This window comes from Aquarana catesbeiana, linkage group LG07, assembly GCF_042186555.1.
Source record: "Aquarana catesbeiana isolate 2022-GZ linkage group LG07, ASM4218655v1, whole genome shotgun sequence".
NCBI lineage: Eukaryota > Metazoa > Chordata > Amphibia > Anura > Ranidae > Aquarana > Aquarana catesbeiana.
The window spans coordinates 73,101,565-73,115,349 of NC_133330.1; the positions used below are offsets into that span (position 1 = coordinate 73,101,565).

Here is a 13,785-nt window from a genome sequence, read left to right on the forward strand (position 1 = left end):
TCTAAAAACCAAGGGAAGTCATCTCATGGACATAGTCTGAACTGCAGGAAGGGGTTCAACAACACCAGACAGCTACTACAACAACACCAGAGTCAGTTGGACAGCGTGGGAATATTCCAGAAAGAGGTCAGAGCTTAAGAAAGAGGTGTTAACATCTTGAAACACATAGCCATGCCCCCGTCATCTGAAGTCATTCTGGAATATTCCTGTGCTGTCCAACTGGCTCTGGTTGTGTTGAAGCTCTGCAGGCGGCTTTTCTCTACACCTCCCTGGATTGCTGCAGTTCAGCCTGGGTCCATGAGATAACTTCCCTTGGTTTTTAGATATGCCTTCTTTCATCTTACCAAATGAGTGCATTTTTTTACTGTCTGTAATAATAAACGCTAACTTGCTACACTTAGAAGCACCCTCCAGTTTATTTTTTTGAATATTCCTATGAAGAATCCAGTTGTAGTCAGATGATACTCCATTTCCTTCTCCTCTGCCTTTATTGCAGGTTATTTATTTTAAAATTAGGAGAATTTTTACACTTGTGATAACAATAGCTGAAAATCTTAGCCCAGTCTATAACATTCATGCTGGGGTCCTAGACAGTAAAGATGTACCTTCCATCCTGCAGCTGTATTTTTGTAGAGAATCAGTTGCCTGCTCTTTAATCTATAATGTTATAAAATGACTACCTCTGCAGTGTACATGAGACAGGGGCTCTTTCATTAACATTTTATACAGATACAGAGTTTACTTTTTTCATGGTATACAATCAGTCAACACCACAAAAAAGTAGAAATACAAATCAGACTTTGTAAACGTTGTGAGTGCTGCATTAAAACGACTTTATATTGATTTTTTTTTTCTTTTTAAAGGGCCCCCACTTCTCTAATTGCTTTATTGAAGAGTGATAATTCCCAGCATAATGTTTACATCTGACACTTCCAGGGTTGTTGGATGTCTGCTCCCCCAGCCTCGTGCTGTGGTTCCATCTTCTGACCCTTATGTCACTATGGACACATTAGTGACATAGCGGTCCACAGGAGAAATCACAGCACACAGTGTGTGACCAGGAAAGCTGTCATGAAAGAAAAATAGTTTAAATTGTCATGTTCAGATTCATGCTGCCCTTTTGTCTACAGTTTTTTGACAAGGGAATGGGTTGGGATTCTGGCACCAAAGTCCCTATGCCTGCAGGTGCCTGTGGTATGAACTGAGCTCTACACGTCACAGATGCAGCACATGTGGGGTTTTGCTAATCAACCTGATTCCTCAATATGGTGAGCCCAGGCCATCGTGCACACACAGCGAGTTTCCATTCAGCGTTGTATCACAGGGGGTATTTGTGTTCATGCAGGTGATGAAACATGATGTGTGCGTATCAAGACAAAAAAGAATGGCGCACGAGAGGGTACCAAAACACACTAATAAAATAACTAAAAGTCTATAAAGTCCAGGGAGAGTGATATGTGCTCATGCCTAGGTCTGTGAATAGCAGCATCAGACATGCAACAATAAGCAGTCTGAAGATGTAGGTACTATCACACCTTTACAGTGTTTTCAAAAAGTTTATTTTAAATTAATGCAATTGCTAATATGGGTTTAGACAGGCCTTTTAAGATAATGCCACTGAGACACCAATCTTGATTTACAAATCACAGGGACACCTCGGGTATTCATACATGCACTTAGGTTGGTTTTGTAGCCTGTAATATGTGAAGACTGTGGTCTGACATTCCACATATTGTTCAGTATTTTCCTTCTTTCTAGATAGGGAAGAAATTTTTCTAAGCAAAGTATAACTTGAGTTTTAACGTTTTTATTAGGTGCTAAGGTGCTGTCAAGCTTTAAGGTGGCCACATATATCACCTTTATCTTTGTGGGTGCCATGGGAAGCCCAGTCCAATCCCAAAGCATAACATCCCCGCCCCTTTCCAGTGTGCAAGGCTTTGAGCCCCTCTAGCCGGCAGAAAGATTTGCATTACAAAAGGTGTTTGCCAGAGCACCAAACTTTCTAAAGTAGAAGCTAGTATTTTGCATGTTCAGGGGCTCCTAGGGTACTTGGGGAAAATAGTTAAACCTTAGTGTAGGCACCTCTTTGGATAGTTTAGAGAGGTTAGAACCCTTGACAGTTTTCATTGCTGTCTAAGCCCATGCTGGGAGGTCTAGATTTATCCTAGTGACCATTGTCACCAAGAGTGAAAGTAAGGTAAATTCTAAAAGTTGTTACTGAAACTGGGCTAGAGGGGACTTCTTCCAATAGGGACGCTTGTTATGGTGATACCTTTCTTTAGATATATCTCTTCTTCATTTTCTGTTGTATCTTGAGACAAGAAGTGAAAGAAAATCTCCTTAAAGGAGAAGTAGGGCTAAAGCTCTTTTGGCCCTACTTCTATGGATCACAAGAGTGCACTTGTTCTGAACTGCTTTGACCTGTTTTTAGCCGAAAGTGTGCTAAAGTCTGCTGCCAGCTGTCAGACTTTACAGTCAGTATCCACTCAGATGCATAGATCAGCAGCTGACTCAGCCTCTTAGCCAGCCGTCCCGTCCACCTCCACAGCCCAAAGCTCCAGTGAGCCCTGGAGGGGCAGAGCAGAGAGCCAATAAATGTCACTCACTGAAGACCTGGAACTGAGCAATCAATGATCTTTTATCTCTAAGTTCTCAGTGTAGAGCTGGCAGGGGACTGATGCAGCTGGCATTGGTGCTGCAGCCATCTAGGCCAGTATGTATGGTTTGTTTGTTTTTTGTTTTTTTAGAATTCTGAACTTCTCTTTTAATGGGACACAAACAATATGATGGGTTTTTACTACTCTGCTTACTTAAAAAAAACAAGAAAACTAAAAAAAAACTTTAACCTTTATAGCCTAATTCTAAGAATGTTTTCATTAACTGAAGGTCAGAATATTAGGGTAGAAGGAATCCCTTGGCAGATGATCAAACAACATCTTGTCATATTGTATTTATGATGTGTCCTTGAAGGGTTTTCTTTACTGGTACCATGTATCATGAAAGATATGGTTTTATTCATGAAAACACCTAAGCATACATTATGAGATAACCAATACCATTTTGCACTTCTGTGTTTTTGTTTTGTTGCAACCTCATTCATTTCCATTACATAAATGCATAATTATGCTTTCTTAGAGAATACACAAAATAGTTAAGCCTAGCGCTCTCTTCATCTGTAGCAAGCTGCACGACGATTGCATTGTGTCCTCTTTTGTGCTTACTCGGATATCCGGATGTCCTGTTATGCTGCACACCTCAGATGAGCTGTGTTATTTTACAGACATTTATGTGCATACTGTACATATTGGAGGCCTGTGGAATTGAATAGGTCTTGGGGGAAGATATTTTTCCTAAACACAGTGGATTTTTAGGCAACAGACTCATTTGAAGGAGACTGTAGATAGCTTTTTGTTTTTCTGAGCTCTACAGCAAATACAGTATAAAATACAGCATTGTGTCAGACTTCAGATCAAAATCACTACACAATCTACATTTCTGTCTGTAACACTTTAAAATTGGATGAATTACATTTTATTTTTTGAAATGCAATGTGTTTTACATGTCATACTCTTTATTTAAAGTGACAAAACAAAAAAACTGATGATGGGTATAGAGCGCAGGTAACTACTGCTGCCTTTAGTACCCCATAATGCCTGGCTGTTCTGGTTGTTTCAAACTCCTTGCCCCATATGTTTTTTTTTTCTTTACTGGCCCATCACTATTATGTGTTGCCCTATTGGCCAAAAGGAATGTGTTGGAGGTCTGAGGGAATTGACAACAAGAAAATGGCGGAAGTTTGCTGATTCAGAATGGTCCAACATTTGGGTGTGCTTCAAGTATGTGCAGGCACCCATAGCTACCTGCAGATATTACCCGCTAGGAGTTTTTGTTTTGTTTTGTTTTTTACGTTTTTAGTGGTACTTTAGTGAACTCTAGCTTCCACTGTTCTGTTGTAACGGATACTACTCAAGGTTTCTGTTGTAGTGGGTAGTAAAAGTGTCTCCCCCTAGCATTAAAAAATTTCAGCATCCAAATCTGAATTGGCGTTTATTTTACTTTGTAAAAGGGCTACTAATTTAGCTTCAAATACAGTGAATATATAAAAGTTCCCATTTATTTTTTTAAATTATGAGATGCTTGATATCAAATCTTGTGTTTGCAAGAAGCTACATGCAACCAAAATTTAAATTATTCTTTTGAGACGGCCTTCTTCTTTTTATATCCCAAATTGTGGTAAGCTACCAAACATACTTTTTTCAATATAATATATTTTCAGCTCATTTGTAAAAATTGAGTTAAAATTTAGGTTTTCTGACCTTGTAAGCTGTCTCAAGTGAGGTGTGCAAAATAGCATGACGTACATAAAAAGTGAGATTTAGCGTAGTCCCAAAGCTGAATAAATGCTGTCCTAATTAAAATCACCAACCTATGACTGACAACATTGGAGAAAGCTCAGCTTATTACAATGCTTATTATATAGGGCACTGCAAAATGCAATACAAATGTTCCAAACACCTATAGAAACCATTTTACTGTTAGACAGATGAAATCTGAATTGCGGTTATTTGCTCTGGGTTACTGTACCTTGCACATTGCTCTTTACGTAGCCCACATTTGCAGTCGAGATTTCGCAGTACACTCCAATAACACTGATCTCTGTTTGTATAGTTTACCCATCTCTCGAGTCAGATGAAGATAACCCTGTGTTCAAATCTCGATCAAGGAAGAGAAAATGTTCTGATGATGCTCCATATAGCCCCACAGGTGAGCATGCATCTCCTATAATCCTCCTGCAATACAGACTCCCAAGTCCTCTGTTATTCTATCTGATACAGCAGTATTTTTTCAGTTTTAAAAAAAAATAAAACTATAAGCACACTACTCTAGCTAGTTTATTAAGGGTCCAAGTCATAGCAATAATGTCAGTGCAACATTATTCTTCTATATATATTTTTCTGTTTTTTGCCAGACATAGGAAGGTCTCATGTCATCATTCCATCACATTATGTCATTGGTAAAGCTGACTGCATTTTTTTTTTAATCATATACTAACAATCTGGTCACAACTGAAAAAATGCTGCTGAGCTGTGGGTTGGATAAAGATGTTGGAGAATTAGCGAACATGTTTGAAAAAAATTACTTCCCGAAAACTTCATGGGATTTCTGATGAGGCCAAGGTCATGGTATAAGGAAATTCACTGAAATTCCGATCCCTCGCACAGTGTTCCAGCAAATAGGAACTCCTTGTAAGTAATGATCTTTTTTTGGGCACTGAGAAACAATAAGGACTTTGATATGAACCACCAAAGTTGAAACCTCCACTAGTGTTGGTACATTTATGCTATTGGGGCCATAAAGAACTCTGTCGCTAAAAGTTAAACTTACTTTATATGGAGTTGATTTTTTTTTTTTTTTTAAGCCCTAGGTAATCTCATACCTATCATTCTTACTGCAGTTAAATGTGTGTGCATACAGTAGGACCCTACTATCCTGCTGTTTTTCTTATTTTAAGTACTGTGCAAAAGTTTTAGGCTGGTGTGAAGAAATGCTGTAAAGTCAGAATGTTTTCAAAAATATATTTTTTAATTGTTTGTGATCATTTACAAAAAACTGAAGAAAAATCTAAATCAAATCAATAATTAGCGTGACTACCCTTTGGCTTCAAACAAGCATCAATTCTTACACTTGCACACTTTGTACACTTGCACAAAGTCAGGGATTTTGTAGGATTAGAGTCAGGAGTATGATTAACCTATGATACTAAGCAGGCGCCAGTGATCATCAATTTTATATATAGGGTGAAACAGTCATTATCTAAAACAGAAACCGCTGTGTAGGAGGATTAAAACTGGGTGAGGAACAGGCACACTCTGCTATTAAGGTGAGGTCATGGAAGACAGTTTCATGTCACAGGCCATACACCATGGCAAGACTGAACACAGTAACAAGACACAAGGCAGGTATACTATATTAGCAATGTCTCTCCCAGGCAAAGATTTCAAAGCAGATTGTGGTTTTCAGCTCTGTTGTTCAAGCTTTTTTGAAGAAGTACAAAGAAATGGGCTACGCTGAGGACCGTGGACACAGTGGTCAGCCAAGGACATTGCAGCAGATGAAAGACACATGCTTACATCCCTTCGACATCGGAAGATGTCCACAAGTGCCCTCAGCGCAGAACTGGGGGAAACCAGTGGGATCCAGGTACTCCAATCTATTAGAGACATAACCAAAAAACACTACAGCGCTGACACTGTGCCCATCCTATAGTGATAAAATGTCATATACCAGGTAAAAAAAAAAGAGATATTGAAAGATACTTATTCCCGGAGGTATAGCAATAAAAATGTCAATTAGTAGAAAATTGCTGACACTGTGGTGCTGGCAAGCTTTCATTTGTGGGCTGCAAATCCACTAGGAAGGGAAAGGAAGAAAGTGCCAAACTGGCATAGTGTAGCACAATTTATTAAGTAAAATACCATATAAAACAAATAGAACTCGCAAGCGGATGAGGGGGAGAGAGAGGATGACAGCTGGGAGCGGTGTGGTAGTTCTTGGTGGAGAAGAAAGCTGGCTGTGGCGGGGAGCAAGATGAGCCTGGAGTCCATGCAGGGAGACCTTCATCAGGCTGCCCTGTGTGGCCATGATGGTATATCCAGAAATCTGATGTCTGCTGGAGTAGTGAGAGGAGCTGTTAGTCCAACCGCTGTGTAAGCCAATCGGGACACGTTTCGGAAGCTTAACCACGCCTCCTTCATCAGCCTCACGCCGGTCTTCCTGCACGGACTCCAGGCTCATCTTGCTCCCCACCACAGTTGGCTCTCTTCTCCACCAAGGACTACCACACCTCTCCCAGCTCATTACAATCCACTGCAGACTATTATCTTCTCTCTCTCCCCCTCACCCGGTATTTTACTTAATAAATTGTGCTACACTATGCTGGTTTGGCGCTTTCTTCCCTTCCCTTACTCCGATCTATTGTCTGGAGACGTTTGGCCAAAAGTAGTCTTCATGGAAGAAATGCGGCCAAAAAGCTGTTCCTCTGATGTGAAAACAAGGCTAAACAACTCAACTATGCATGAAAACATAGGAACTAGGGTGCAGAAAAATGACAGCAGGTGCTCTGGAATGAGGAGTCAAAATGTGAAATATTTGGCTGTAGCAGGAGGCAGTTTGTTCGCGAAAGAGCTGGATAGCGGTACAATAATGTGTGTCTGCAGACAATAGTTGGAGGTTCTTGCAAATTTGGGACTGCATTTCTAAAAATGGAGTTGGTTGTTGGAGTGGGTCAGGATCAATGGTGTCTTCAATGCTGATAAACACAGACAGGTACTTATCCATCATGCCATACCATCAGGGAGGCGTGTGATTGGCCCCAAATTTATTCTGCAGCAGGACAATGACCCCAAACATACAGCCAATGTCATTAACAACTATCGTCAGCGTGAGGAAGAACAAGGAGTCCTGATCTCAACTTTCATCGAGCCTGTCTGGGCTGGAACAACCTACCTGCTGAGTTCTTTCAAAAACTGTGTGCAAGTGAAGAACTGATGCTGTTTTGAAGGCAATGGTTGGTCATACCAAACATTGATTTTATTTGTATCTCTCTTCTGTCCATTTAGGGTCCATGCACACTAGGCCAGAACCTCTGGCAGAAAAATGCTCATAGTAGCTTGTATTGCACTAGAGTTTAGGAGAGTTTTTGGAGTTTTGTTTTTATAAACTTTTTTTTTCCAAAACATTTCCCCCTTTTTCTGCCTGAAAACTCTCAAAAACACATTTGTGAAGTTTTTTTTTCTGCTTCGAAACTCTCCTCTTGAAATATGCCTCTAAATGCTCTAATGTGCATGGACACAGGATAACACTGAGCTGCTCCTACAGGCAGGAGAAAAAAATGTAGAAGCAGTGTTTTTTAAAACCAGTGTACATGGACCCTTAATTTCCATTTTGTTATTTGAAAAAATAAACTATTAACACTTCTATTTCTGAAAGCATTCTTCATTTACAGAGTTTTTTTTTTTTTTCACACCTGCCAAAAACTTTTGTACAGTGGTGTAAATTCCAAACAGATAGCATCCTTTGGAAACTGAACCAAAAACTTTGATAAGATTGGTGCCTCTATAATGGGTGAATTCTTAAAGGGTATCTAAAGACAAAACCATCTCTTTTTAGTTTTGGTTGGAATGGTGACGCTTTAGAACCTCTGTCAAGTTTTTATTGCTGTGTGTTCCCACTAGGAAGAGTTGCTCTTTTTATTTGTCCTGGTGAACATTGTCATCTGGACTGAAAGTAAGAGGAGAATCACAAATTTTAAGCTGTCAGCAGAATAGTAATAAAGAGGAGAACATACAATGGGAACACTTCTGTTGCCAACTGTCTAATGCCGCGTACACACAATCGGAATATTGGCCCGCAAAAGACTGATGAGAGTTTTTCGTCGGAAAATGCGACCCTGTGTATGCTCCATCGGACTTTTGCCAGCCGAATTCCAGCCAGCAAAAGATTGAGAGCATGTTCTCAATTTTTCAGTCAGAAAAAGTTCCTATCCGAAAATGCGATCGTCTGTGGCAATTCGGATGTGCAAAATTCCTACGCATGCTCAGAAACAATTCGATGCATGCTCGAAAGCATTGAACTTCATTTTCTCGGCTCATCGTAGTGTTGTACGTCACCGCGTTCTTGAAGGTCGTAAGTTCAGCGAACTTTTGTGTGACCGTGTGTGTGCAAGGCAAACTTGAGCGGAATCCTGTCGGAAAAGCCATCATATCTTTTTCCGACGAGAAGTCCGATCGTGTGTAGGCGGCATTAGAGATATTCCATACTTTGTAGACATATCCTGTCACTGCCTAGTGTGTCTAAAGGACAGAATGTGAAGGGTAGTCTCTCCAGTGGGACAAAGACAGTTAAATAATAAAAAAAAAAGTTACTGCTTTATTAACTTGTAGAGCTAAACAAGAAATATAGATTATATTTATGAATGGGCAGATTTAATTCCTCTCCTATGGAGATGTCCAAAGTTGTTCAGATACTGGAATGAGGTGGTTTCTACATTAAACACCATATTTGGTATCTGTTTTGAGTGTAACCCTCCTACGCCCAGGTATTTTGATATACCCATCCTAGATTAGTATACTATAGATGCTATTTGCAGAGCTTTGTTAAACTGCACAAAAAATGTGTTTCTACACCCCAACTGCAAAAGTTAGGGTCTTGTGGCTTGAAAAGATTTGAAAGCTTCCTGGGGCCTAGTCATTCCCCTATGGGTATTTTTAAGTAGCTATTCTATTTGTAAAAAATGAATGTTGCAGATTCTCTGTTTCAGTGGAGGCGATAGGTGTGAGAAATGGATATTCGATAAACGATAATATGCAAGTTGGTATCTCTTGTTTATTCTATTATTATTTATATAAAATATGTCAATGTATGTTCCAGGGCTCAGACAGGGAAGTTTTTGCAACCGGTAAATGTTAGAAGGAATACACATGCTACTTAATGCTGTCTTTGTATGATCCTTTTCACATGTTGCTCTGGTGTCCCCCAAATTATGTATCTTACTCTGTTTTTGTTTTTTGCTAAATATTTTGAAACACTGCAATTTGAAAAATTTGATTAAAAAAGTATGTAAAGTAGCATATATTCATACAATTGAATGTAAAAGCAGACACTTTTCCAAGTACAAGTCCTAGTTTAGAGGATAACTTCACAAAAAAAATAAAAATAAATGCCCATTTTTTTTCAGGTAATGTAAATGTGCATATACAATTTTTTTATATATATTTTGGAGCCTGGAAAGCGTTGCACTCCCAATCAGCAGATCGCTGGTGCCATGCAGGACACCAGCAGACTGTGAGTGTAAGCTGTCTGCCCATACATTGTATAGGCAGGCAGTTTTACACTGACAGGAAGACTCAATGAATTACCACAGTGCTTAACAGCCACGTGGTAGTTCATTGAGAACTACAAGCTGACATCCACAAAGGATGTTGGTCCTTGTAGTTCATTCATTCACGGAACTATTTTCAAAAAGTAGCAGCTAGTACGGGGAACTGCTCCCCGTACCGCTGTCACAGGGAGAGAGGACATCGGCTTCAGCAGTGGGAACATGTTTCATGTTCCACCATAAAAATGGGTGTAACATGTTCCCAAAGGTGAACTTATCCTTTAAAACTTGCTTCATAATAAAAGCAGAGGTCTTAGTGGCATACATTTGCAGTGGAAGCAATTTATCTCTATTAGGTAGGCTCTGCAGGTGTGGATTTTTAGTAGAACCTGAGCTACTAATTGACATATAACAGTATCAAACTTGTGGCCAGTGCCTTGGATGAACAATCTTTTGTAGGAAACGTCATCCAATAAAAGTGATGGTTTTCTGTACCACTGAAGGTATCCAAAAAATATACCGCATAATGCTAGGTATGAAAATAGTGTTGGGCACATAAAATTTGTATTGCATTCTACTTTGTTAGGATGCAAGAGGACTGTTTATGGAACAGAACAGATGAAAGATTGCAGTTGTACAAGATCATTTTTTCTTTCCATGGTTGACTTTCAAAGATCCTATGAGTGATCTTTTGGAGACAAATGAATGTTTGATGCAAGATTTCCCATTTCTTCAGACTATTCTTTTGTAGGTAACTTTAGTAATTTCAGAGTGTCATCGAGAGCAAAATTATTAAGTTACTTCAGCCCTTCAGAAAGATGCTACAAGCCATGAAAAGACCAGATTTACTCAGAGCATCTATAGATCTATCATAGGTGCACATCACATGTATCCTTTATTCTTATATTGGAATGTAATAAATGGCCACTTCCTAGTGATAGATGATAAATGGACATATTTTTGCCGGTAAAAAAATGTGAATTTTATTTTTATTTTTTTTACTGGTAGCCTGCAAAGCATTGCACCCCTGATTAGCAGATCACAGTTGTTATCTCAGGCCTTTTCAAACTGTTAGTATAAGCTGTCTGCTCATACCTCATATGTGCAGACAGTTATACAATGACAGGAAGCATCAATGAACTACCTAGAACACTCAACGGTGCCCTGGTACTTCATTGGGAACAACAACTGTTTAGGCACAAAGGCTGTCGGTACTTGTAGTTCTCCCATTCACAGAACTCTGTGAATGAATGATGCAGCTGGGTGGGCAGAGCCCTGCACGGCTGCGTTTTTCCTAAATTGTTACAGCAGATTCAGGGAGAGGATCCTTGACCGACTGTCACAATGGAGAATCAGGGGGGTGCGGGGGGCCACTGCAACAATGACATGTTACACCTTGTATATGGGTGTAACATGCAAACATGTTACAAAAGGTATTATCCTTTAACTAAATGGGTGTGACTGCAACACCCCACCCCCAGTTGTTACCCTCTTTTTTTCTGCCCCATCAACAATCCATCAGAGACTGGCTCTGTTGAGATGAATTAAGCTTTATTTGCTGGAAAAGTTGGCATTTTTTTATGTGAAGTTCCTGTCTGTGAAAAGCTAAGGACCTGCTGCAATCCACCCAAATAGGGTTCTCCTGAAAATGATCACTTACTTAATTCGTGGATCCTCTAAATATACAAACCTTTTTTTTAGTTTTCCTTGTGGTTTTGTGCTTTTAATATATGTGTATTTGATTAATTAAATCTGAACTGTTAAACAAAATGATATCAGTTCTTCCCAGGACAGTAGAGGTTCTATGAAGACTTTCACAAATTCGACTAAGAGCATTTGCTCTTCATACTTACTGTATATATGGCAAAACGTGGAGCAAGTAAAAAAAATGTAATGGGTTATTAATTTAGTCTTCTTGAAAATTATTGTTGAGTAATGATTGAGTATTTAAGATTTTTATTTGTTATATTCATTCTGGTCCCACATTAAATGTTTGTTATCTAGCAAGAGTCGGACCATCCATACCCCGACAAGACAGGCCTATCCGTGAAGGTACGAGGGTTGCCTCTATTGAAACTGGACTTGCGGCTGCTGCAGCCAAGTTGTCTCAGCAGGTGAGATGATGTGAAAGTCTACCCTTTGCTATGTTACATCTGTTAGAAATGAATAATGCTCTAAATAAATAAATGTAAAAAAAAAATAGATAGTAGAAGCAGTTCTGCTTATCAGCAAGTTCTAATAATTGTGCATACTATTTCAGTAAACAATCTATATAAATGTATTTTACAGTTGAGAAATTTATATTAGTAGTTTAACAAATTCATGAAATAATCTTTTTGTTCTGTTTATAAAACGTTTGAATCATGCAAAAAAAGAGACAAAAAGATTTACAATACATTATAGGGTTTTGTTAGAGTTGAAAATATTAATCCTCATAAAACACATTTATATTTAGCATCCTTAATGCAGTATTAAGCCCAAAAGCAAACATTTATTATATTACAGCTTACCTATTCTTAGATGTGATTGCTGCATTTGTCTTCTTTTTTTTTTAGGTTTTTTTTTGCTTTATTTTCACCTGGTAAAAACACATACAGGTGCATTGACAGGGGTGCTAACATCAGCTTTTATTTATTTATGTAAAATATTTTTCCCAAAGGGAAGTGTTTGCTATAGTGCTTATAAAGTGTTAGCTGGAGTTCATCTTCAATTTGTTAATGTATGTAAATATACTAGTGCTGGGGTCCCAATCCCTGGGCCGCGGACCAATGCCAGTCTGTGACCTGATAATCTGAGGTGGAGCTCTGTGCAGTGATCCACTCACTGATAGGGTTTTCATAGGAGTCTCTGTGCAGCTAAACCTCTCTGCTAATGGTCTGTAAATAGAGATCATTAGCAGAGAAGTTTGACTTTACACCCCCCCGCCTCACCACTGTGCCTCGCCAACCAACCAAATTGGCTGCCACGAAACTGGTCCGTGGCACCAAAAAGGTTGGGGAAAGTTTACCCCCAAACTGACCGTATTTCTGTCCAAATATGCCCCATGTGCTCCTTCATCCAGAGTGGGGGCATTCTAATACATGTGCTGTGTTACTGGCCAAATCCCCAGGTGAAAACAGAGGGGAAAAGGTTAAAAAAAGAAAGCTGATGCAGGTGGTGATTGGGGAGCTGCAATATATTACATTTTTGGTTTTAGGTTTAATACTGCTTTAAGGACTCTAGTCAAAACAGACTGTCAGTGGCAGCTCTAAATGCAGCCATCATTAATGTTTTATTTTCTAAACCTGAAATGGCTAAAAAAAGCTGATCTCCTAAACCAGAATGATGTATTTTCTATGCCCATCCTGCTTTGAGATCATTGGGAGACAGTGAAAGGTGTGCTGTAAGTCATGTAATGACTGTTAGAGGCTAGGGGACACCTTAACTAGTCGATATGGAGAGTAATAATCAAGCACAACCCACTTTAACCTGTTTACATATCAAATGGACAAACCACCTAAAAACTAAATTGCTTTCCGTGCAATATGCTCCAGTGATATACAAAATACTATATACAAATATTCTCTTCTATAACAGTGTTACTATCACAAATTATTGTGCAAATAAAAACAAACGTATTGTGCAGCAACAGTCTGTATGCGTCATCCTAATTACTATTTCCTTTTATCGCTATGTACAATTCACTTCAAAAGGTGCAAGCCCACTACTAGTGGTCTAACAGATAACTCACCATAAAATGATGACCTTTCTTATAGGTAAAGGTCTGCAGCACTTATTTACAAAACCCCATCTCCCATGATCCCCCTATTTTTATCATAATCTTCCTCTTCCAGGCAATGCAATAAATGAAGAGCTGGGAGAAAAAAAATGTGGTGAAAATAGGAGGATCATTGAGAAATGCAGTTTTG

At 39.1% G+C, this 13,785-nt stretch overlaps 1 protein-coding gene across 3 annotated transcripts in view; it reads left to right on the forward strand.

Moving 5' to 3' along the window:
- PHF2 (PHD finger protein 2) overlaps positions 1 to 13,785 on the forward strand; it is a 441,387-nt gene that overhangs the window by 394,665 nt on the left and 32,937 nt on the right. For 2 of the 3 annotated variants that reach the window (XM_073592327.1, XM_073592329.1), the window contains exons 19-20: positions 4,669 to 4,764; positions 11,882 to 11,991. In XM_073592327.1, the coding sequence (XP_073448428.1) occupies positions 4,669 to 4,764; positions 11,882 to 11,991 (206 nt within the window). The remainder of the gene's footprint in view (positions 1 to 4,668; positions 4,765 to 11,881; positions 11,992 to 13,785) is intronic. The other variant, XM_073592328.1, reaches the window with a different exon arrangement.